The sequence below is a fragment of the Ursus americanus genome, chromosome 3 (assembly GCF_024610735.1).
Source record: "Ursus americanus isolate L20-20 chromosome 3, mUrsAme1.1.p, whole genome shotgun sequence".
Taxonomy (NCBI): domain Eukaryota; kingdom Metazoa; phylum Chordata; class Mammalia; order Carnivora; family Ursidae; genus Ursus; species Ursus americanus.
Window position 1 is genome coordinate 42,559,714 of NC_142129.1, and position 25,596 is coordinate 42,585,309.

A 25,596-nucleotide genomic window follows, 5' to 3' on the forward strand; every position below is an offset into this window, starting at 1 on the left:
CCCCACTGATGTAAGTTTCCACCTTAACTTTCTCAGGGGATTTGAAAGTTCAATACTAGGGAAGGTAACTGTTAAACTCTTAACACAATAAAGCTTTTCTTTTTCAAACAGTAGATAACATCTACAAAAGATATTAAATGCACTTTTAAAGAAAAGAAAAAGTAAGCCAAAATGTTATGCAATGTGCCAATACTCCCTCTAACTCTAGGTTGTGTGTACTCAGGTCTCCAAACCAGCGCACTGTTGCTCTTTTCCTTAGAGATTCCTCTGAAGTCAGGTGGAACATAAATGAACATTTAGAGCAGAAGTCGGAGAAAGTCCATTTGGAAATAACAATATTGTCTTAGTCATCTAAGCTGTTTGCTAAGAAAATGAGAAGCAGATCTGTACAGAGATCAGGAAGGGCACAGAGGATTCATCCACATACCAACTGCAAGTGATAGTGACTACCTAGAATGCTGTATTCAAAAGGGTTCTGAGGTCATGCACAGGCTCAACAGGAAAGAATTTGGGATGATTACAACGTCTACCAAGTTCATGTGAAGGGGGAGTAGCAGCACTTGCGCCAGCTTATTGCCTCCCTTTTATGTAGATGCATTCATCTCCCCAGAGAAACCGTGGTTATTGCACATGTGACCAGGCAGATGATACCAGAATACCAGAAATAAGGGCAGCTAAAGCAAATACCACGGCACAACTTAATGTCACCGTCCCGCCCTTCTCTCATTAATTTGTTAAAATGTGCTGACGTTGTTAACCCAATTGACAAAACCCTTTCTCTTCTAATGATGGAGGATACTACACAATAGAAATTACTGAGGTGAAGGAAATGTTCTATATCTGCACTTTCCAATGTGGTAGCCACTAATGGTAGCCACATGTGGCTACTGAGCAGTTGAAATATAGCTAGTGAAATCAAGGAACTGAAATTTTAATTTTATTTCACTTTAATTTATGTAAATTTCAATTTACATAGCTACATATGGCAAGTAGCTACCATATCACACAGCCAAAGATGTTTATGGCTAAATGTGACTAGAATCTGTTTGCTTACAATGTTGAAGTAAATCCACAAAGGATGGGATCTCTGTTTTGTTTACTGAAATATACTGATAGCCTAGAACACTGCCTGAAACATAGTAGATGCTTAATAATATTCATTGAATGCATAAATGACTGGATAAGATTTCAAGTCAATCCTGAGGTATGAAATAGTTTGCAGCTTTTGGCTTTTATACCACATCATGAGAGGGAGATATTCGTACTATCACAATTGAACACTCTCTCAGACTCAAACCAGTAACCCAGCCCTCACTGACCTAAGTAGAGATAGTATTTTCCATAGAGCTTCAAAGAGATAAAGGGTCAGTAGATACACGTTTAAATTCTGCATTGCGAATACTCTGAAATCTCCTCAGCCCCTAACCTGAAAAGTAAGAAAACAATTCATTTCAGAACAGCCTCATCAGGTACTCTGAGAGAACACACTATTTGGGGCAAAACTTCTCTATCATGACAGGAAGATGGTAGGGACAATATCATATTTATTATCAAATCCACAGATGGAACTGAGTTTAAGAGCTCTTTTTGGAGATGCCAAAGAAAACACCTGTCTTTCGTAAAGTGAAGGGAAGTATCCCTACAAAAACACATTTGGCATACATAACTTTCAGCACCTTGGAAAAGTCACGTGTAATCGTCCACAATACCAGCATTTATTTGCCCCAAAATAGTTATGAGTAGTGGCAAAAATGGAAACGTATCACTAAAGAAACAGATCAAAGAAAACAAGGATGAATTCTCTTCCAAATGAGATGGTATTTTTTAAAAAAACTACTGATAAGATAGTGTGAAGAATATTACTTTTCATTAGTAATAATAAATTCTAAATACTTTTGCTTTGTGAGCCTGATACCAGTAAGAAAATATTCCACAGTGAACTAGAGTTTTTCACCCACCTTTGTGACAAATGCCATCTAAATAACAATACAACAAACAATTTGCAAGGTAAGTAAAACGTCTTCTGACTACTTTCTTCCACCTCTCAATACTTGTGGGGACATCTGACCTTGAACTGAGAGTCTCTTTTGAAAATGTTGTCCACATGTCTGAAGTTCTCCCCCTCACACATGTACCCTGCCATCCACTTTCAACCAAACCATCTAAATTACATTCAGATTTTTGTGGTATCATAATAACTTCAATATGGGATATATTTTCAACATTCTGGTAAGAGACTCCTTTCTTCCCCGCCTCACCCTCCCTCCAAGTTATTTCAGGTTTGCATATTTCATTTTCACATCTCAGTGGGATACCCATCACATAACATTTATTTGTGAGGTCTAAAGGCATAATGTGGGAGATTGTGAACTAGCATGTCAAAACCACATAGTGCAGGCGTACGTCTTAAAGAATGAAAAAGGATTCCTTTTTTCTCAAGATATATAAGCTGTCTCAACAGTATAAGTCCAAAGTGAATACCACAACCTAATTAAAGATGAAGAGCATAACAAGCAGTATTAAAATGTCTTTTTTGATTCATTCTTCTCCAAGTTATATTTTTATCAAATGTCCTGTCTCATTAATGACTTCGATAGACAAAACGAGTATACACACCTTCTAATCTAACCAAATTCAGAAGAAAGTTGAAAGAATTTTCTCCTACATGTTTTGGGAGGTATGACAGCTGAGAACACACCAGCAGGGCAAAAAGGAGCTTCGAGAAGATGCTTCATCCATTCACCTGCCTTCAGGGATGAACATATTACATATTCCCAGCAGAATGAGGCTGTTTTTAAAGATCTCTAGATTCGGAAATACCACAATCTCTCTGGGGACTCAATCCTTACATCTGAGAACCTTTATTTCAAGGAAATTCTTGCTCTGGGTCTAACCACACTTCAGGAGCATGTGAGCTCTGTGGTCACACAGGGCCCCATGTTCAGAAGGGCCCCACACTGATTTAATGCTTTGCCATCGCCATCTTAAAACTCATAATAATGTTATCTTTGAACTTGTGTTTTGTAAGTGAAGTCCAATGGGACACTGAAGTGTGTGTGAGAAAGGAAGACATGCCCCATCTGCGTGGCCTTCTCCCTTTCTGCTCCATAAGCTTAGAATTCTATGGCACTCGGGGCGCCTGGGTGGCACAGCGGTTAAGCGTATGCCTTCGGCTCAGGGCGTGATCCCGGCGTTCTGGGATCGAGCCCCACATCAGGCTCCTCCGCTATGAGCCTGCTTCTTCCTCTCCCACTCCCTCTGCTTGTGTTCCCTGTCTCGCTGGCTGTCTCTCTCTCTGTCAAATAAATAAATAAAATCTTTAAAAAAAAAAAAAAGAATTCTATGGCACCTGAATGAGTGGGAGTCAGTGAGACTCAAAGCAAGTACAAGGAAGGCATGTTATGTCTAGACTGATTAAATGGGGCACTGACAGCCCTTCAAGGCTTTTCATTTGCACCAAAACTTGTTTTGAATGAAGAAAGGCGGCAACAGATTCAAAGAAACAGGAATGACTAAGGCAGTCCATTATACTCCTGTTATTTCCCTGTATTATCCAACTATTACACTGAAAATGGTAACAGAAGGAAAGGGAAATAGAGTAACACAGAGCTCTTTTTCCTTTCTTTCCTTCCTTACCCATCAGTAAGCTGAAGGTGGAAAGTGTTGGTAGATGTGTGCATATCAAGAAGCAAAATAAAAACAGTTAATTTTGTACAGTGACTCACAGTTCTTTAAGAACAAAATACATATGCATGCACGAGCTATAAAATACAAATTACATAATTTTGGTGATTCAGCATATGGGTTCAATGCTCTTATATTTGTATTAAAACTGGCATTGCACACTATAAGATTAATAGTAAAATTCATGCTAACAACTTAAATTTTCAATTTTTCTTCATTTAGAACAACATAAAAAACCAAATAAAACACCATGATGAGAAAGAGATTGCAGAAAGTAAAAAGCTTTGTTTCAGTATCTGTTTTAACAACACTTTAGCAATTTTTTCTACTTTTTTGAACAAGGTATCTACATTTTCATTTTGCACTGGGCCCTGTAAATTATACAGCTGGCCCTGCCCTACTTCCTCACGCTCCAGATTATATCTACTACATCTGTTCTGCCAAGTCAACTCTTGTTAGCTTTTATCCTTCTCTCCAGTCATTCACCCAACAAATATTGACTGTGCTATGGTCAGGCATTGTGCCAGATGCTGAGAATATAAAAATGAGTAAGATATAATTCCACTCTACTCCATTATCTCATTTAATTCTTATTCAACTTATTGTGTAGGTCCTATTATTGCTTCCAGCCTTAGAGCTACAGAAGTAGAGATTTAGAGCAGCTAGAAAACCTGATCAGAAGGACTTTATCATCAAAGTCCTGGAGCCAGGAACTGAGGACACCCATGTCTTTCTGACTACTAATCTGAGTTCATAGTTCTTACTGATAACAATCCTATATTATATTGTTTTCTATTACTACAATATCTACATTTCTAGCTTCTCAAAAATAAATTTTAGCAGTAATTTTATTTTCTCAATCTAAGAAAAAGGTGTACTCAAAGTTTTTTTTTCAGTTTATTTATTAGTATTTTGTTTAGGATATAAAATATAGTTTGATTTTTTTTTCTCTGACAATCCTTTGACTCGACTACAGAAAATTACATTCAATTGACAAAGTCCGTGATTTTCAAAATCTTGTTCATGACTTTGTTTGCCAAAATACAGTGCATTGGTTAAAAACATATGGTTTGAAAGCAGCCAGACCTGGGTCCAAATCCTGGCTCTACCACCAAAAGGTACTTAACTCTCAAAGCCTAAATCTTCTCATATATAAAATGGGGATGAAAACAGTACCTTAACTACCTTATTGGGCCATGTTTAAGATTAAATGAGATAATTCTTGTGAAACACTCAAAATACCACCTGATGCCCACCTAGTAAGCACTCAGAAACGTTAGTTTTAGTACTATTATTTTTGGTCCTATGTTCTCATAGCTGTGCTTAAAAATGGATTTGAAATGACTTTTTTCTTGAAATGGTTTCCTCCAACACAGAAAATAAGTCCAGGGGTCTCTAATTTCCAAGAAGTATATTATTTCTTTGTATATAAAAGCATGCAAAAAGTTCCTCAAAACTGACACCTGTTAGTCATATAAACCTCTAAAATTCAAGGGTCTAAGATGTTTTTACTCATATAATCTTTCACCAAAAACTCCAAATATGAACCTGCATTTCCCCCGTTTGGTTCTAAACTGCCAATTCAAAGGGTCAAGAGTAAAGGAGTTTATACGCTATATATAAAGAACTATATAAATGTAACAAAATATTCCTGTCATTTAGCAAGGCTATCTCAGCTCTCCCTAACCCTTGAAGTGACACGTAAATTTAAGAACACTGAGCAAATTAAAATGGCTGAACTGTTTTCTCTGGTGGAAAAGGAAAGGATTAGCTAATCTGAAGGTTTACTGCCATCACTCAGGCAGTCAAATGACTGTTTCCCTGGCTTCTAAGTGATTGAAGAGCACATAAAAAATAGACTGAATACCACATAAAAATGGACTATATACCTATTTTTAAAATAGCTCTAGAAAAAAAAAAGGCCTTTATTTGACATTTTTATCATGGTTTAAAGAAAAGAAAAACAGGATCTGGGTTAAAAAAAAAAAAAAAGCCTCCATCTGATACCTTAGAAAACATGATAGCCATGTGAGATCTTCCTAAACCCACAATCTTTTCAATAATGATGGCTGTTACCACTGCAGGCTTGTGGGTCCTTACCAGTTCTTGAGTGTCCTGCTGCAGTGGCAGAAATGCTGCTTCCAGAATAGCAACCTGGTCAGGACTAAGCTTCTGCCACAGCCCAATCAGCAGAATCACCAGATGGGTGGCACTTCTCAGCTTGGTGAATGACTGGAACAGATTGTCTTGGTTTTCCTCTACTGCATCTGCTAGAGCGATTACCTGCAGAAATGACAAACTTCAGTTAAGGATAATTTCACAATTCTTGAGCCCTCAACAAATTACATTTGGCACACTCTTGTTTTTCTTTAAAACAAATTGATGAACTTTGTCTTCCACAAACACAAGCTATGTTGAGTAATAAAATAGTTATCATTCATCTGTTCACTTCCTTCTTTAAAAAAAAAAATCCCTAAGGTAATTCCAAATCCATATGGCCAGGAGATGAAAATATCCATGAAATCAGCTTAATGGAGACATTGTTCGGCGTCTGCTTCACCATCAAGTGACATTCTACAATATATGATAATATAAGTAACCTCTAATACAGTTATTATAGTCTTCATTACCAGCCACAGAGATTGATCAATTAAAAAATATCAAAATGACCACATTTGCCATGTAATTTAAAATAATGACTTCATTACACCCTTTTCAGAAAATAACTGTCTGTCTCTGATTATTATTCTTTACATGTTACATGGTGCTGGGATATCCAGTATTTCCTTATTATAACCAAAAGGTAGATAGTGTTCAAACATTGGACCAATTCAGTAATGTCATTTTTAACACAAATGTCAGGCACTAGCCTACAGGGACCTGAAAGGAAAAAAAAAATGTTCAGGGTGTGTTAGCTTTACAACGCCAAATCTACTTAGGATAAAATTGGCAGGAGTTAGAATTGGCTTTTTTTTTTTTTCATCCCCTTGAATACTCCTGTGGAAAAAAGAACTAAAGCAACAATTGGATGGAACATTCAAGACTGCCCATTGGTGTTTTATTTTAATGTCTTGGTGAATTTTGTGCTCATTAAAAGTAATGAACTGACTGGCCCAGAGGCTCAAGGCGTCTGACAGCCCCCAGATCAGGAATAGTAAAAGCCAGGGCAATGTGAGCTCCTTTCTATCAGTCCCTGCCAGCCTGAGGAACTACAGCTTAGATGACTTTCAGAACTCTAGTACACATGAACCATTTGGAGATATTTCATGGCTTATTGACACTGGCCCAAAGGGCTTGTTAAAAAATCATCATTCAAACAAGTTAGAGTTTACAGCTGTGTGGTCTCCCAAATTCCATGTAGCAACAGGGGCTGTAGGGGTACTGTCCTGAGTATCTGGGAGATGCTGGAAAAGAGATACAGGTTAGGAAAAGACCTTCAGGTCCTTGCCTGACAGTGCTGGGCAGACCAGGATTCTTTGCCATTTGGTTGAGGGGTTGCAGGAGATAGAAAAGGCAATCACAATTCACATTCAGATCTCCAGGTGGCCCTGGGAGTTTGAACCGAGGTCAGCATTACAATAAAGTGCCTTGCTGACTATATACCTATTCTGTGCTTTCTTCCCATAGGTGTTCAAAAAAGTACATGATATCTTATAGTCCATAAGGATCTTATAATTTGTTGGACGGGAAGCATACATACACAACCAATTAGTGGGAAAAAAATTACTGTAATAATGTCCTAATTGCGCAGAACAGAAAATAAGTGTAAAAGAAGTTAGCAAAGGGACAAGTTACTATGGGCCAGAGTTAATATCCCTGGGGCCTGTTTTACTCAAATGAAGCTTGGAACTCATCCCTTCCCTATTACTTCAAGAAGTCCCCTCTAAGAGACAGAGGCCACTTTCCTTAAACCCAAACACCTGGAATCATCTGCTTCTTCCCTCACCCTCACCATGATTACAACTGACTCCTGTTCAAGTCTACGTTTATATTCTTTTCTTCCTGTGAGTGTTACCAATTAGGCCTCATTGTGGGGACCATCATATAATGACACAGATGCTTTACTGTTGATAAGCCCAAATCACACAACGATCAAGGTCATAAACACCTCCTAAGTGCCAGGTATATGCAAGAATTTACAGGAAGCACTCCAAGGAATTCAATGGCAACAGATCTAATCTCTACCTTCAGAGAGTTTATAATGGAGAAAGAGAAATATGTCAGAGGCAAATGTTGACATTGTAGGGAAGACCCTATGAATGATAAAGGAGGATGCCATGAATATTATAATTGTTAGGTTAATAATAGTCCCTCTAACTAAGTGAGCATAGACTACATGCCAACATTCTGCTGTGCCATACAGGTATCACTGCCGTCAATCCCCACATCTCCACCCACTTGGCATGATCTCTATTTTACAGAGGAGGCCTTTGAGGCTCAGCAGATGTAAGGAATTTGTCCAGTACTATACACAGGGATGCACACTGTACCTGTGCTTACAAGGGCTCCATGCTTGGTCTAATGCCCTGCTGTCTCTGTCTTAAATTTTTTTTTTTTTTTTTTTTTAGAGAGAGCGTGAGCAAGGAGAAGGGGTAGAGGGAGAGAGAGAGAGAGAAGCTTAAGCAGGCTTGAAGCCCTCTGCGGAGCCAAATGTGGGCATAATCTCATGACCCTGAGATCAAAACCTGAGCCAAAATCAAGAGTCGGATGCTTAACCAACTGAGCCACCCAGGCACCCCTCTGTCTGGAAATTCTTAATAATTTTATTTTTGAACTTGTGTTTTATAAGTGAAGTCTATGAAGGGATAATAGACATGCACATGAGAAGAGGCGATTATTCTCATTAACTCATAGCGTTGAATGTTCTTATATTTGCATTTAAAACTGGCATTACACAATGTAAGATTAATGGTTAAAATCCATGCCAACAATTTTAAATTTAAATTTTTCCTTACTTGGAATGGCATTGAAAAGAAAATAAAAACACCATCAGAAGGTGTGAAAGAGACTACTGAAGAAAGGAAAAAGCTTTGTATTTTAGTAGTTATTTTAACACCACTTTCTTCCGGCCTTTTAACAAGGGCCCTGCATTTTCATTTTGCACTGGGAACTGCAAATTAAGTAGCCAGCCTGACCATCACACCTAGCAAGTGAGAGACCTGGATTCATACTTGGAGTCTCTCACTTCAAAGCCTGCATGCAACCTGAAGCACCTTCTAGGTTCAGAAAAGGCCTTTTACTGATTCTGGAGCACTTTAGGAAAGAAAAGGTAGAGGAAAGAAGCCGTGGTGTGCCGGAACCAACCTGTCCAGCTCCTACAGGCTCCAGAGAAAGGATGGGTCGTTTGATTTTCAATTTTGTAGACCAGCTGTTAAACTCAGCTATTACTAAAAATTAAGTTACATAAACTTAAGATTAAATAAATTACACCAAAACAAAGGTAATAAATACTCAAAACTCCTTACTTCCTAATTAGTTTACTATTATCTAGGCCTTTGAGGTTATTTATGCTTATGGTATCTGTATGTTGGAAACACTGCAATGGTGGGTTATTGCCCATTTCTTCCCAACTTCGCATTCAGTAACCTCACGTTGGTAGACTGAAATCAGCCATGGCAGAAGTATTTACAACATGAACATCAACAAATGTTACAAAGCCAGGCCTCCTCCCAACACCTCTCCTTCCCAGAGAATCAGCTGTTAAATATTTACCAGCCTGCCACTGCATAGAGGTACCTGAAATTCATCCTCAAAAAAGACATTAGGTTTGGGCGCTTTAAAAGTGCAGGAAACAACTTGAACAAATGCATTAAAGCAGAAAAGTAGAGGCTGCTTATTCAGGAAGGAGGAAATATTCCAGTTTGGGAATAGCATTTGATGAGATTTAAAAAAAAAAAAAAAAGGTAATCTGGGCAACTGGTGTAGAGGAACCAGAATGTCAAGGTGAAGAGCATGCACATAACACACCAGGTCCTGGGTGGTGGCGGAGTACTGTGAGTGTGGGTGTTCCTTGATGGAGGCTGCACTCAAAGCAGCTATCGATCATAGTAAACATTCGGACATTTGCTGGGACTTAAAGCAAGGCTCTTGTGCACGTTCCTCACTATCAAGGGAAAATTCTTACTAAGTGTAACAACATGTCAGTTCATGGACCCACCCAACTTGCTAAACACAGCTGTGGTGGAAGAATGACTTCTCAGTGAGACAGCAGCCCAAGCCACAGGATCTTTCCTGAGCAAGGCCCAAAATACATCAATCTGGGAGAAGCATCGTTTCTCTAAGTTTCGGTCTTGCTGGTTATAGTTCTGTGCCATTGTGGAAAGTCTGCTATCCCCAAATGGTCACAGAAATTGGAAAGAAATGGGATAAACAATTCCTTATGTAAATTACCCCCAAGGAAAATCTTCCTGACCTACTGGCCAGCATTAAATACTAAACAGATCTCCATGTTCTCAATTTAGTTTTACATGTAACAGCCAAGTTTACTTTGTTCTCCATAAGAGCCAAATGAATTTAGCAGAATTAACATAGTAAAAAGGGCTGGAAAACGTAGAACCATCAAGATTTAGATCTGTCCCACCAAGGCCTAGAGGATCTCACTGCTCACCTGGAACTGCAAAATGAGGCCAACCAGCTGCTAGGGCTTAAATTTGAAGGAGAGTGATTTTTCAGTGCTCATCACTGGCTGTGCAAGATGTGTGTTCCCTGGTGTTCAACAGAACTACAGAAAGGGAGGGGTTTAGGAAACAATAAATGCTAACGATTTCAAGCACAAATGTGTTGATGGCCTTTGTTTTGCTTTTTCGAATTGAAGGTTTCCAAATAAAATGGAGACCCCAAAGGACATCTATGTCCAACTGCCATATCAGTTGATGCCAAAGTAATGAGGCAGAGGCCCAGGGAGCTGCTTGCAGGAAAATGCTCAACTCATAAAGTGAGTGTGAAATTAATCCCAAATACTTCCAGCTGCCAAGATAGGCTCTAAAATTGGTTACAGGAAAGCAGCAGCAGCAACAGCAGAGTAGACATGAATCATACTATGTGAAAACAGACATGTCCAATTTCTTCACCTAAACTCACCACCGAAGCTGCCTCCAAATCTCATGTGTGGCACACAGAACCCTATTACATTGCTGTTTAGCTGTCACTTACTGAGCCCTGACTGTGGGCCAGGCACTGTGCTGTGCTGTTATACCCAGATTATCACTTGGTCCTCATGACTACCCTCTGAGATAGGAATTGTTGATCCCTGCAGCCCCCATTTCCAGATGAGGAAACAGAAGCTTACTGCTCAGATGAGCTTAGTGCCTGTGGCCATGAACTACAGCAGATTCCAATCCTGTCTCCCGATTCCCCACCAAGAGCTTTTTCTTCTGCAATGGTACACAAATATATACAGTAGGCCCCTTGAAATAATCCAGTGGATTTTTATCTTGATAGTCAAACAAAGATACTAAAGAAAAACACTACTAATACATTACATCCATAACATGAGTGTGTGCTTTAGTTAAATTTCCCCTTTGCTGGGGCTTTTAGCAGGCTTGTTTCTGCCCAAAGTTATAGTATAAGGAAATTAGTTCATCATTTGTAAAGGATGGGAAGGTTTTTTCTCTTAAAAAAAATGTATTAGGTTCCATACAATTCAAAATTATGAAGACTTTAGAAATTAGCTATTTACTACACCTGCTCCTTTTGTGCATCTACTTTTTAAAAAGGGATGATTCATTTATTTTCTACAAATTTTTTATTCACTTATTTTCTACAAATCTCCGACTACAATCTTTTCAGTGGTTTAAGCAAGTTGATGTTATGTAATAATAACCGTCATCATTTACTGAGGGCTTTCTAGGAGCCAGGCACTGTGCTAACCTCCTTACAGATTAGCTCATTTTATTCTCAAAACAATTCTATGAAGTAGAAACTATTATTGCCCCCATTTTAAAAATAAGGAGACAGTCTCCTGGGTGACTCAGTTGGTTGAGCAACCGACTTTTGATTTCGGCCGAGATGATCTCAGGGTCCTGGGATCGAGCCCTGCATCAGGCTCTCCAGTCAGTGGAGAGTCTGCTTCTCTCATTCTCCTTCTCCCTTTGCCCCTTCCTCCATAAGCACACAAGCACACACACACACACACACACACACACACACACACTCTCTCTCTCAAAAATAAATAAATAAATAAATCTTTAAAAAAAATAAGGAGACAGAAATACAGAAAGGGTCAAGCCGTTAGTTCAGCAGCAGAGCCAGAATGTATACCCAAGCAATCTGACCCAAGAAATGTCAGAGTACCATCACCTGCATTGATTTTCTGCTTGCACACCAATTTCCTCATAGGCAATATGTGGAAAAAATTCTATCAGAAGCTTCCCAATGGCAGGTTTCGGCTTTGCTAACATTCTAATACCCCCATATGAATCAAGATAGGCTTATTTTAATAAAAGGCCAGCATGGATGAATAAGTGAAGAAAACAGGGTCGTATGATATGGGTGAGTTTATACATCCCCTAGGGCTGAACACAGCAGGCTGTGCCAGGACTGCCTTCCCTAGGGAGCAATTTTATGTCACTGTACAGTTTACTTCCCTTTTCTGGGCTCTAGGTTCATCACCTGTAAAATGTAGGGGTGGGAAATATGATCACTAACATCCAACACGGCTGTAAGTGCCAGATTCAAAAACTTTTAAATTACCTTTGGATGATATGTTGTTTTGAACTATTCACGTCACTTCCTGTGTTTCTCATTTAATGTTTACTGATTTGGAGATTTTATCTATAAAATAACAGTAAGAATAACGCTTGCTTATAATTTTATAATTATAATCCTATGATAATTTAATGAGAGAAGTAAAAAGATGGACAGTACCAAGTGTTGGCAAGGATGTGGAGAAACTGGAATGCTCACACGCTGCTAGCGGTAATGTGATATGGAGCGGTCACTTTGGAAACAGGTCGGCAGTTCCTCAGAACGGTAAACATTGAGTTGCCATATGAGGCAGCAATTACAATTCTAGGTTTATAACCCAGAGAAATGAAAATATATGTCTCCTCAAAAACTTGTTCACAAATGTTTATAGCAGCCTTATTCGTAATAGCCCAAAAGTAAAAACAATTCAAATGTCTGTTCATCAAGTAATGAATAAATTAAATGTGGTATATCTATATAATAGAATATTATTCAGCCATAAAAAGAAATGGGAGTACTTACACATGCTACTACATGGATGAACCTTAAAAACATTCTGCTGAGTTAAAGGAGCCAGTCACCAAGGACTGTTGTATCATTCCCTTTATAGGAGATGTCCAGAACAGGCAGATCTATAAATACTGTAAGTAGACTGCTGGTTGCTTAGGTTGGGTGGTGGACAGGAGGGAATGGACAATGCCTCCTAATGGTTGCACAACTCTGTGAATATGCTAAAAATATTAAATTGTACACTTTAAATGAGTGAATTGTATGTATACAAATTATTTCTCAAAAAGCTATTAAAAATAATAAGAGAAATAAAAAGTACTGTGAAAGTATAATTCATGGAAGGTAGATAAATTAACACAAATAAAGGCAACTTTATTTAAGCAAAAATTTTGATATGTTAATGGCTGTACCATATTGTAACTTGGGCTTAATGACATTCTGGATGATGTAATAATTAAGTAAATTTGGAGTCGATTAGATATATATGAATATTGGTAATGCTACTGCTTACTAGCTGTACAACCTCTGGCTTCTCTACCTTCCTCAGCCTTAGTTTTCATCTATAAAACAGTACTCAGATGAAAACTATAAAACAGTTTTCATCTATAAAACATCCTTTCTATTCATTTCTAATTTGTTTGGCTCCTGGTTAGCATTTCTTAATACTCTATAGTCGAGGGCTCATTTCAGTGTAGTAACATCAGGCAAACTCTACTTTTTCTGTTAGGTTAACAGTGACCCTGAAAACAGGAAGACCCTTCTCCAGTACTTGAGGCACAGTACTAACTCCCACCTCCTGAGGCAATGCAGGACAGCTGATTGTTCTGCAATGTGCCCTGGCCCTCTTTGTGCGGTCACTCAATGGAACAGTGCTCGTTTGTAGCCAAGTTTCATCAAGTTTCAAGGTAAAATGTCATGAGACCGTATATCAAATATATACTAAAAACTGTGTGAGGTTACATGCACTGGATTCCTTTTTTTTTTACTACTTTAGCAATTCTATTAAAATACACACAAACAAACATACAACTTTGCCTGCTATGACTTGTTCTCTAAAAATCCTCTGAGGTTTGTTAATCAGGAGCTAGATGTTGGGCTTTTTTTTAATACCTTATTGAAAACGCTAGAACATTTGGTGATTTAAATAACATGTCTATAAAGTACACCATGAAAAGGCAGAGGGAAAACAAAACTCATACTCAGCCCAGAAATTTCCAGTGTAAAAAGAGCAATCAGTAAGTCCCCACCATGTCCTCAATACTCTAATACTCGGTACACAGTGGGTGTCCCATAAATGCTGGCTGAATTAATGAACCTGAAATTCCACCTAAAACTCCAGCACAACTAAACTGCCTCTTAAATCCTAGGCACACGCAATCAGGCATTGTTAGGCTCCCAATATGAATGAACCCAAGTGGTGCTGCATGAAAACAACAGACCTACCTCAACAGATCTGTCATCTACTTAAAAAAAAAAAAAATCGCTTCAGTTCATCTTTAGCCACAGCTGCCTAACACCAGGCTACAGACAGCTCTTAATGACTGCTGAAATGAATTTTTTGTTCACATGGCTGCTCTTTGGTCAGAAAGACACACTTTCAGTCTAGGGGAGATTTGGAAGCAGGCAAGAAAAAGGGCATACTTCCCACAAAACGATGTTATTTGTAATGGTGTTTGCTGCAGACTCCAACATGGGAAAGCCTCTGCAATAAGAAGAAGAAAAAATGTACCATGTCTAAACTTTTATTTTGGCTGAAAAGATCCAATTTGTATCCAAAAGAATTATTCTTTTAACAGAAACGATGAAATAAGGTTCAAAATGAAAAGAGAAAGGGCGTGATGATCCAAATGCCAGATAAGCATGTAAGTAAGAAGTGTTTCATTATCTGTGCGCTGAACTTTTAGCTAGATAAAAAAGAACCCCAGGTTTTTAACTGGAAGGCATAAAAAGAATCTAATTCTTAGCTACTTTTGCTACTGTGTTATTTTGTATAAATAGGACAGGGGGCTAGATTACATTCTATTACACTTCTCACTGAGTAAAAACCTAGGATTCCCCTATAACAAGCATTTAGCTAAAATTCCTAAACCAAACCCAGGATTAGAATACATTTTTAACCATGTTATCATTTGGGGGTAGCTATTAAAACAACAGGGAAAATGTACCCTTTAGTAAAAAAATTTCGGTCACACATGATTTGTCTTCATAAAAAGAGACCTGCTAATTGGCCAAATCACCTGATGCTTTGGAACATTGAGGTATGATCGTTGATTCTTAGAAGTTGTGATAGTTTTACTGGTCTAGGATTATAATTTTCCTTGACACCAATCTACACTTGCCAAATGCCTTGAGAATTCATTTAAAACTGGTTTTAGAAAAACAAATTATTCCTGAGAAATTTCTTTATACTATGTACTATAGAACCCCCCCCCTTTTTTTTTCTTTTTTAATGTTCTGCCCAGGAATATGAAAGGTAGGCAGTGCTGGAATATAGACTTTGGCTGGGACTTTTAAAACATGTACCACCGATACATAAAAATATTAAATGAGAAAGAATAAATCATTTGCAAGTGACACAGGGACAAATTTTGCTATTTCTGCAAAGTTTATTCACCAAATAGACATGTAACTTAATCAGCTGAAAGGAAACTAACTCCAATGCTTGGCTAATATAATGCTAAAAATACAACTGATCTCAAACCTGATTACTATTTTTACCTTCCCCCCACCCTCCACTCCCCTGCTGACCAAATTTTTACCCCTTTCCATAAAATTACGTACTTACAGCCAAGTGAAACCCCAATTTAAAAAATAATAATTAATGGAATCAAGCTGTAAAAGAAGAATGAATGTTCTCTGGACTACAGTTACTCATTGAACAGATCGCTGTTAAAACTGGAATCTATGGTTGGCAATGTCAGAGCTCGTTTTACAAACCCAGGAGAATGCCATAGTTATCACCGTCCAAAAACAACATTCAAGAGGTCTGATCTGAATAGTTCCTAAGTTTAGAATATTTTAGACCACATTCCTACAGGCAGACATGTCAGTAATTATACAGCCACCCACACAGCCTTGAGTGCCATCTCCAAAGAAGACAAATGATGGAGAGATGGGTACTTGGTTGGTTATCCTAAGAGCATTCCTTTGGCTAAGGCTGCTAATGCTAAGACACGTTATTACATGTGATCAATTAAGGCATGATAATCCACCAAAAGAGCCCAAAAGGGAAACTGGAGACCCCAGCAGTGCTGATGATGGTGTTGAGGATTTCCTTCATTCCAGAGTTTAAGAGGTAACGCGGCATTTTCACAATAGAGTGAAATTGTTGAGTTTTCCCTTTCTATGCATCTTCTTTTGTCTCGTTTCTCAGGGTCCATTTCTCTTGAACACCAGTTTTTGTTTTGTTTTGTTTTTTAGATAAAATACATAGTTATACCACTACTATCTGGTGGTACTTTGGCAAGACATGTACAGGGCTATATGGCTTAGACCACATGGAAATAATACAAAAGTCAATGAGTGGAGCTTCCTGGTTTCTTATGGAGTGAAACAAGGGACTACTGGTATTTCTACAATCATAAGTTGTTGGGACATTATAATTGGAAGGGGCCTCTCTGAAGATATGTTGTATCTGATGTCTTAGGTGCTGTAAACTCCAGGCCAAAGACTGTGTTATTGTTTGGTGTACCCCTTCCATAGCCTTAGTCCCATAGCAGGCATTTAATGTATGTTTACTATACCGAAGTAAAATAAAAAGCCTGACAACTCAGTAGTGCAAGAGTGTCCATTAAGATAGCAATTTATAGGGGCACCTGGGTGGCTCAATCAGGTAAGCATCCAGCTCTTGATTTCAGCTCAGGTCATGATCTCAGGGTCCTCAGATCGAGCCAGGCATCAGGCTCTGCCCTCAATGGGGATTTTGCATAAGGATTTTCTCTCCCCCACCCGCCCCTCCCACTGCTCTTGTGTTTTCTCTCTCTCTAAAATAAATTAAATTAATCTTAAAAAAAAAAAGAGAGAACAATTTATAGGAGCACTACTTGGGAATGGAAATCCATCCCTACATTTCAGGTGGACAAGACCAAGGCCTACCATTTTTTAAAAAGTTTTTATATGCTATTTATTGGGTCTACCATAGGTATTAAGTAGCTAGGCTCTAAATTCGTACCTTCCATAGGTACTACCTGACAGTGAATTAGTAAATTCATTCAAGTCTTTACCATTAAGTTTATATGATGAATGTTATAAAGCCTGTACTTTAACTTTAAAATACATCATCATAGAAAAGGTCATAAGATGTAAGCAGGTGAATCAGTTTACACCCCACTCCAAAGCAGGTTCTCAACCTTGTCATTAATGACATTTGGGGCTAAATAATTTTTTGTTGTGGGGGTCTGTCCTGGGCACTGTTAGAAGTCTAGCAACACGCTGGACTCTATAAACTCAATGTCAATAGCACCCTCCCCCAAATTGTGGCAACCAAAAATGTCTTGGAACGCTGATATCTCCTTAGGGGCAACATCACCCTTGCTGAGAACCACTGCTCTAGAGTCTGAGTTTGTGCTCAAAACAGCCATCCTTCTATACTCAGAAGCAAAGCTCACCTTTCAGAAGGGGCTACACAGCACTTAAGCCATTGATGTCTCCAGCAATACCAAAGACTTTCTAATTACCATAATGAATTTCAGAAATAGGCTCTGATTAGTAAGATCAGAAGTTGGATAATCAGCATTATGGGTGTTAGATTCACTGGCAAAAGTAACAGTATTAAGATATGTGAATTGGCTGAATATTTTCACACTTACACTTTTCTTTGCACAAAATAGGTATAAGAGTCCAGGAAGACACTGAGAGGATATGGTCCAAGGCTTGAGTCTAAAAGATCCTGTGCCTTGCCTTTGGGGCAGACTTCTAGCTATCTGATGCTGATTATGAGGGTAAATAGATCCTAGGATTACTGTCCTACCTGCCTCAAGTGAATCTTTCCAGAAAGCTGGTATTCTAGTGCCTATAAGATATAGATTTGAGCCTTCACCCAGCCTACCGTAGTATAGGCTGCATGAATTGTTCCATGTTTATGTATGTTTATTTAATAAATGTCTTTGTGTAAGGCAAAATTTGACATGAGACTTACTTCCATTATAGCCAAGGAGAATCGTTCAGGGAAACAGTTCATTCTCATCCACCTCAAGCTTTTTGATGGCTATCACTACTTACTGAAAAGAATTTTGACGTGACCAAATTGGCGAAGATAGTGTACAAGGTCAATTAAGGGCTAAGTGATAGGAATAAATGTGATTTAAGAGTTGCCAGCAAAGAACTAACAGTAAGGAAAGCAAATATATTAATAAAAACAACAACAACTGCTGCTTATTATGTGTCCACTATGTGCCAGGCACAGTCCTAAGAAGTCAATGGATATTATTCCTAAACCTTTCAACAACACTTTAGGTAATTATTAATTTTGACTTATGAAGAAAACAAGGTTCAGAGAAGTTAAGCAACTTTTCAAAATCACACAGCAATGCCCAAATTCAAACCAGGTGTGCCTAGAACCTCCAAAAGCCCAAGCATTTCCCAGTCTACCACACTATACCTTTAGATACACACACACACACACACACACACACACACACACACACACACACACAATGCTAGGTTATACAATGCTAGGTTGTACAAAGTGTTATACAAATGACTACTGGATTGAGTTAACATAAGAAAAATCTATAAATGAGTCTTCCCCACCAACCTGGGGATGAAAGGCTCACAGATTCTTCTGTTGTCCTTCTTTTAAATAAACCCACATTTGAATGTTTGAATGCCTTTGGTTCAGAAAAGCACTCACAGTGCCGAACACCACTCTTATTGTCTTCCATCTATATCTCTGTTTCCTGTCTGACCCTTGAGTTATTTGAGTTTGCAACCCCTGCAATAATCACAATCTTTTTAACCATAAAACAACTACAATAATGGAGAAACAGAAATCATCCACACGACAAATGATTAAATCTGAATCTGGGCTCTGGTCCTGTCCCACCATTCCCTGTAGTTTGACACTAAGAGAGTCTCTTAATCTCTTTAAACTTCAGCTTTCTCCAACACAAAGGAGAGGTATTTGCTGTAGAACTCAAATGAGATGCAACATAAATGTGTTTGTCACAACACCTAGCACACAGTAAGCACTGACTAGAGCTTAGCACTGTTACTATTATTATTTACTGTTCCCTGGCTAAATACCCAACCAACAAAGTTTTTATTAAAACAAAACAAAATGAAACAACTATTACATACAATAACAACCCCCCCCCCTTGCCTTTTCATCTCTAGTTGAAAGTCCCAATAACTTCAGCATCTCTTCACGGTATTGATTTAGCTCACAAGTTATATACATTATTTACCAATATGTGTAACGTAATTCCCACACCCTACACTTTCAAAGCACCTGTATGTCTCCTTCCATTATATCCATCACATTCAAAATTACTTGTTTGATCATTTTAAGCTCTGGGAAGGCAGGAACCGTGTTTTGTCTTATTTACTGCTGTGTCCCCACCACCTAGTACAGGGCCTAACACATAGCAGGGATCAACAAATATCTGAATTGAACTGACATAAATTCCATCTGGCGTATCTTGGAAAAGTAGCATCTCGGCTTAACACTACTATCTGAAGCTTCTCTCAGAGGGAGAGCTAATACCTAGCATACCAGTTGTGATGCCCAGCAAAGAGCCCATTTCCTTAGTTCCATAATGCACTTTGCTTGTTAGGTACCCCCATACACACACATTCTAATGATTTTCAAATCATAATGTGTCTTATCTCTGTGTTCATTTAATGTGCTAATTTTATTTTTTATCTTCAAAGGTAATCAAATCAACAATATGCCTTAAATATAACATATCAGCGGCACCTGGGTGGCTTAGACTCTTAAGCATCGGACTCTTGATTTCAGCTCAGGTCATGACCTCAGGGTTATGGGATCAAGCCCCACATCGGGCTCTGAGCTGGGCATGGAGCCTTCTTAAGATTCTCTCTCCCTCTGCCCCTCTCCTCCTCCCCATCTCTAAAAAACAAAAACAAAAAATCTTAGAATCTATTAAATATATTTTTGTTTGGTATTTTGTTTGGAATCATACTTCCCAATGCCAGGGTCTTCATCCAGTTCCCAGAAAATAACTATTTCCAGAGCATTCCCTAGTTGCCCTTTGTGGGGTACTATCTCTTCTTCTTTTTTTAAGCTTTTATTTAAATTCCAGTTGGTTAACATACAGTGTAATATCCGTTGCAGGTGTACAATACAGTGATTCAACACTTAAACAATACTGGGTGCTCATCACCACAAATACACTCCTTAATCCCCATCACCTATTTCACCCATCCTCTCACCCACCTCCCCTCTGGTAACCATCAGTTTGTTCTCTATAGTTAAGAGTCTGTTTTTTAGTTTGTCTCTCTCCCTCTCTCTCTCTTTATCCCCTTGCTCATTTGTTTTGTTTCTTAAATTCCACATATGAGTGAAATCATATGGTACTTGTCTTTCTCTGACTGACTTAATTCACTTAGCATAATATTCTGTAGCTCCATCCATGTCATTGTATATGGCAAGATTTCATTCCTCTATATGGCTGAGTAATATTTCATTATATATGTATATATACATACATACATATATCATATACAATACACACACATATCTTCTTTATCCATTTATCAGTCAATGGACAGTTGGACCGTTTTCATAAAGGTCCCCTCAGCCTTCCCCACACTTCCCAGTGGGACCTAATGTAGGCCAAGCATAGTTCTTTCATATGATCTTCATAACAAAACTTTGCAGTAGAGTTGCTAGATTCACTCTTGTCATGATGAAACTGAGGCCCTTTCTGAAAGGTTTGAAAGATTGTCCACAAACATGCAGCCAGATGCAAACCCAGGTCTGTCTAGCCCTAAAGCCCATGTTCCTCCACTGCATTCCCATCCCTTGTTGCTACAAAACCTTAGCTCCAGGGAGCTAGGAAATTTACTTCTGCAAATTTTTCACTAATTTTAAAAAATTTAATTCTGCTTTCTTATGATTTCCATGAAAAAATCATTTTGGGAAGATAATAAAGTATATTTCTTATGAATAGAGGATAAGATTGACTTACCTAGTAAATACAAGTGAGATAGTGACTTTTTTGCAATTACAAAAGTAATTTTTAATAACTATTTTCAAAATGATCTTGAGCTACAGAACTATCCAAAAGATAGTAAATATCTATGTACATTTCTAATAAAGACTAGAATAACATAAAAAGGAAAAGGATCCACAATGCTTTCAGTACTGGCATCAATATTCTTATTTAAAGTTTCTCTGTTTAAACAAAACATACAGATAAAAACAAAACAGGTAGAAAACAAAAGAGAAAATAAACTTTTGCCTCAACAACAACAACAACAAAAAAGAGGAAAAAAGTAAAAAAAAAAAAATACAAACACAAGCAAATACATATGGTATGTATTAAAATGAGATCTTTTCTTGAAATGTCCAAGTTTGGATTTGATAGGATGACAGGTCCCTCTTAATCCAACACCTATCTTTTCTTCCTTCTAAGTAGCTGAAATAGACAATATGAGAAAGATTGTATCTGATGAGAGAGGTATGGGTTACAAACTAGTTTTAAAAATAACTCACTTTTTAGTTTACTTAAATCAAACAGGTGCCACAGTTTAAATAAGAATCCTCCAGGAGAGTCCATTTACCAGAAACTTGAATCCATTTTCAGGGAATAACAAAAGAAAAAGATTATCATCACACCAGGAACTGATTCACACAGCCACTTTTTGTTTAAATTCTTGGTATTAATATCCAAAAATGTGATAACGAGCTGAATTTGGATAAAATAACAGGTATCACACCAACTATCCAGAGAAGATATTTTAAGTCTGGGGATAGAATGCCATGTTGGCACTTGAGGCACACATGAGTGATGGGGAAGATTACAGTTTAGTGTGTCAACCCTCAGGAAGCAGTTCTTAGTTTCAGCTCTCTAGAGTTTTACCCTGCAGCCATCATTTTAATTCTCCTAAGAACACCTTAGAAAAGTAGGGATTAACAGTCCTTAGAAAAATTATGGTTTGATGATTAAAAAATATTATGAAAGGTTATACACATTATTAGGGAACTGCTCACCACAAGAGTTCCAGGATGTCAGAAATCCATTCTGGCAGAAGAAAGGGAAAACATAAATGTTGCATAAAAAGAAACTGATATGAGGGCATAGGTCTGGTTGGCTGGAGGAAAGAGATTTTGAAGTTGGTAGTGGTAAGTCTCTCCATAAAATGGGATCATAATCTAGATTTATTTTGACTTTCTATTTTCTCAGAAACTTAGTATTTTTCTTCGCTATCAGTTTTCTAATTTGTATAGGTGACTTCATGTATAGTTCATAGTCTATCACACCTCTGACACTGATGATTATTTTCCCTGTGATGATTAGGCTGTGATACTGAGATATCAAGTTGAGATGTTTATGTTAAAAGGGACAGAAGGCGCAAGTGAAAGGAGAGCCCTGAGCCTCTACCTAACCCTTTCTCAGGTTGGGCGTAAGGTGTCTGTTCCCTCATGATTGAGAAAAACACAATTTATAAAGGAAAAGACCCAGACATATCAACTGGCTACTCTGGCCGGAGCTACTGGGAAAATGGGGACCAAAGTATGGTCATGGATGAAAGGGGAAAAGAAATGGCCAGGACCACTTCTTCCAGCAGCAAAAATCTGCCTTTGGCTCACGTCATGATCCCAAGCTGGGATCGAGCCCCACATTGGGCTCTGTGCTCAGCAAGGAACCTGCTTCTCCCTCTCCCTCTGCCTGTCACTCCCCGTGCTTGTGCTCTCTCTCGTTCTCTCTGTCAGGTGAATAAATAAAATCTTTAAAAAAAAAAAAAGGATGCTAGAAAGAACACAGGCCTTCGACTTAACAGTTTGATTCCCCGTTTTGCTGTTTCTCCAAATATTCTTAATTAATATATCCCAAACTGAGACCTACTATTCAACTTACAAGGAAAGAATATAAAATCAGTATCTTGTCTGGAAAAAAGATAGCATCCGGAACAAATTACTGTTTAAGAAATGAGGATACCAATGGAATACAATGACTCTTTGGCATATGTCCTTAAACAAAGAATACCATTTAAGGGTAAAGATTTGTCAGATTATACAGGAGTAGAGGGGACATTCAGTAGTTGGGTTCAAAGGATTTTCAATGTCAAAAAATTTTATAGAAAGAACTTATGCTTTCTGTAATACTGGTATTGAATTTCAATTTCTAAAATAAAACATCACTGACTTGCAACATGCACATGATGAGGACATAGGGTAAGATACCACTGAACAAATCACAAATTCAACTTATTCTCAATAAAAGATATTACTGGCTAAGACAATTAAGCATGTTTTCTTGGCTTCCCCGGAGAATCTCACTCTTCACCTGAACAGTTACCATGGCCACCTCTGCATAGGCAACTGGTTTGCTGCACAAAGACAGAAGTTACTGAAACTTTTTTCAGCATCTATAAAAACAACAACAATAACAAGCTGGCTTTTATGTTGGGTGAGGGAAAAGAGCAGGATCTCAGCTTTGTCCCCCAAACCTCACAATTCTGAAATAAACCTATGCCTTAAAATTTACACAACTAAAAGTTAGTCAAGGATCCCCAAATATGTTAAAAAGTACTGGAGAAATCTATTCACTCTAAAGAATAATTGTTAACAGAATCACTTTCATGTTCAGCAACCCTCTAAATGCACTGAAACCAGAATCTAATTTAAAGAAATTCCGTTTCTTTACAGCTTTTCTCAGGAGCACACTGAGACAGCCCCAGAGGAGATACTCTGCCTGCTGGCTCCCTCACTTCCAGCACTTCTTTTCCCAGGAGTTCTCTGTGGGACTGCCCCTGACCCACACATCCATGAGGAGACCAAGTACAGCCCACTTGAATCATATGAATTTGCTCCTGATTGTAAGATGAACTGCTCCAAGACTGCCCCTCATTGTAAGCTGAAAAACAAGTTAGTCTAGATGATTTAGATTGAGTGAAAAACCTGCCCCAGATTCAACTTTGGCAGGGAGTCTTGAGCTAAAAATTACGTCCCTGAATTTTGGAGAGGACAGAGACCACTTTGGTTGTTCCCCTACACAGCCCCTCAACCCCTGAAAGAGCATAAAAAAGATTAATGTCCAAAGTTAGGAAATCAGGCTTCAACCCACCATTGTGTGGTCATAAGAATGACACCCAACTCCTCATGAGTCATAAGGCACTGGGTTCAATCAGTGAATGAATTCATCTTTTTTCCAGTGTCTATCTCTATCGTAGCAAAGAACTGGCAAAAATGAACAAGTTGGGTAAAGTGAGCCACTGGCCTTCTTACAGCTCACACCTAATCAACTCCTTAATTTTGGATTTGAGCGTATCAACTAATTTGACCATATCTTCCCACTCTCGTCAAGGTTGATTATTCACTACATCCCACCACATCCACCTTATAAAGACCCAGAAGAAAAATTCCTCTCAGTATTAGGGAAGTAAATGCGATATTGAAAAACCAAACAACAAAAAGAACAAGCACACAAAAAACTGAAACAAGAAAAAGAAGTGTCTTCTGTTTCGTCAAAACATTAAAAATCTTTTAAATGGATGTGATTCCAATTTTGTACTGACTAGAGAGAAGTCAAATCTGTGGCCCATTGTCTAGAAATGTAGGAATATTTTATATATATATTTTCATCCAGACTGCTTGAGACTTACTGAGAAATCTACTTTGATTTAACCTACCTTTTTTTTTTTTTTTTTTTTTTAGACTGTCCTGGGTACTACTGGGCTGCCTTGACTAATTAACAAGTGCAACTTCTTGTTAAGTTGGATTTAAGTGGTTCATCCAAGGCTGAGCACAATAAAAACAGTCTCAATTCAGTTCACGTAACATCAGTAATATTTAGGTCTCAATCCAGTAAGTCTCATTTCAGAACTTTTTCTCCATATCACCTTAATACTAATGCCAAGTACCTGCTGATCATTTACTATGAGCCTGATACCTTCCCTCAAAAAGACGATTCTTGTCTTTGAAAGCTTAAAGGTAACACTCTGTAAAAGTTGAAGTTGAGATCAAACTAGCATCTATTAAACCAAGGAAAATATCATATGGTACTAAATTCAGTAGTAAACTTCAACATATTTCCTGTAAATGATCCTGATGAGCTAATAAATGAAGGCTGGAGTTGTCAGAAGAGACTCCCTGGAAGTTGGAGAACCTAAATTAGTTCTGTTAAAGAAGACTGGAGGTGATTCTAAGGTATGTATGCCAGTGAAGGCACAGAGGTAACACTCTATTTTCATGGGCTAATGACATCATGCTTTCATAAAGCAATAAGGAGACCCATGTGGGGAAAAAAAAAAAAAGCAGAAGTTATAGGAGAGAAACCTCTGGAAAATCAATTCTGTGAGGACATAACAAATCAAATCAAAGATCTGAGCTTGGTGATTACAGTGTCCAAAATGAGTGCCCAGTCTTTCCATCTCAGGACAGGTCAATATTGAAAGTAACTACTTCTCTTTATGGAGTATAAAGATTTTCTGCTCAAGGCCAAGGACCAGATTATTTTAAGATAGGCTACCAATTATCAAATATTTCAGTCTGTGTTTAAGATATTTCCCAGAAGGGGGCACTTGGGTGGC

At 38.1% G+C, this 25,596-nt stretch overlaps 1 protein-coding gene across 5 annotated transcripts in view; it reads right to left on the bottom strand.

Moving 5' to 3' along the window:
- BBS9 (Bardet-Biedl syndrome 9) overlaps nt 1-25,596 on the bottom strand; it is a 417,930-nt gene that overhangs the window by 88,395 nt on the left and 303,939 nt on the right. For all 5 annotated transcript variants that reach the window (XM_045792884.2, XM_045792882.2, XM_045792886.2 and 2 more), the window contains one exon: nt 5,785-5,967. In XM_045792884.2, coding sequence (XP_045648840.1) covers nt 5,785-5,967 — 183 coding nt within the window. The remainder of the gene's footprint in view (nt 1-5,784; nt 5,968-25,596) is intronic.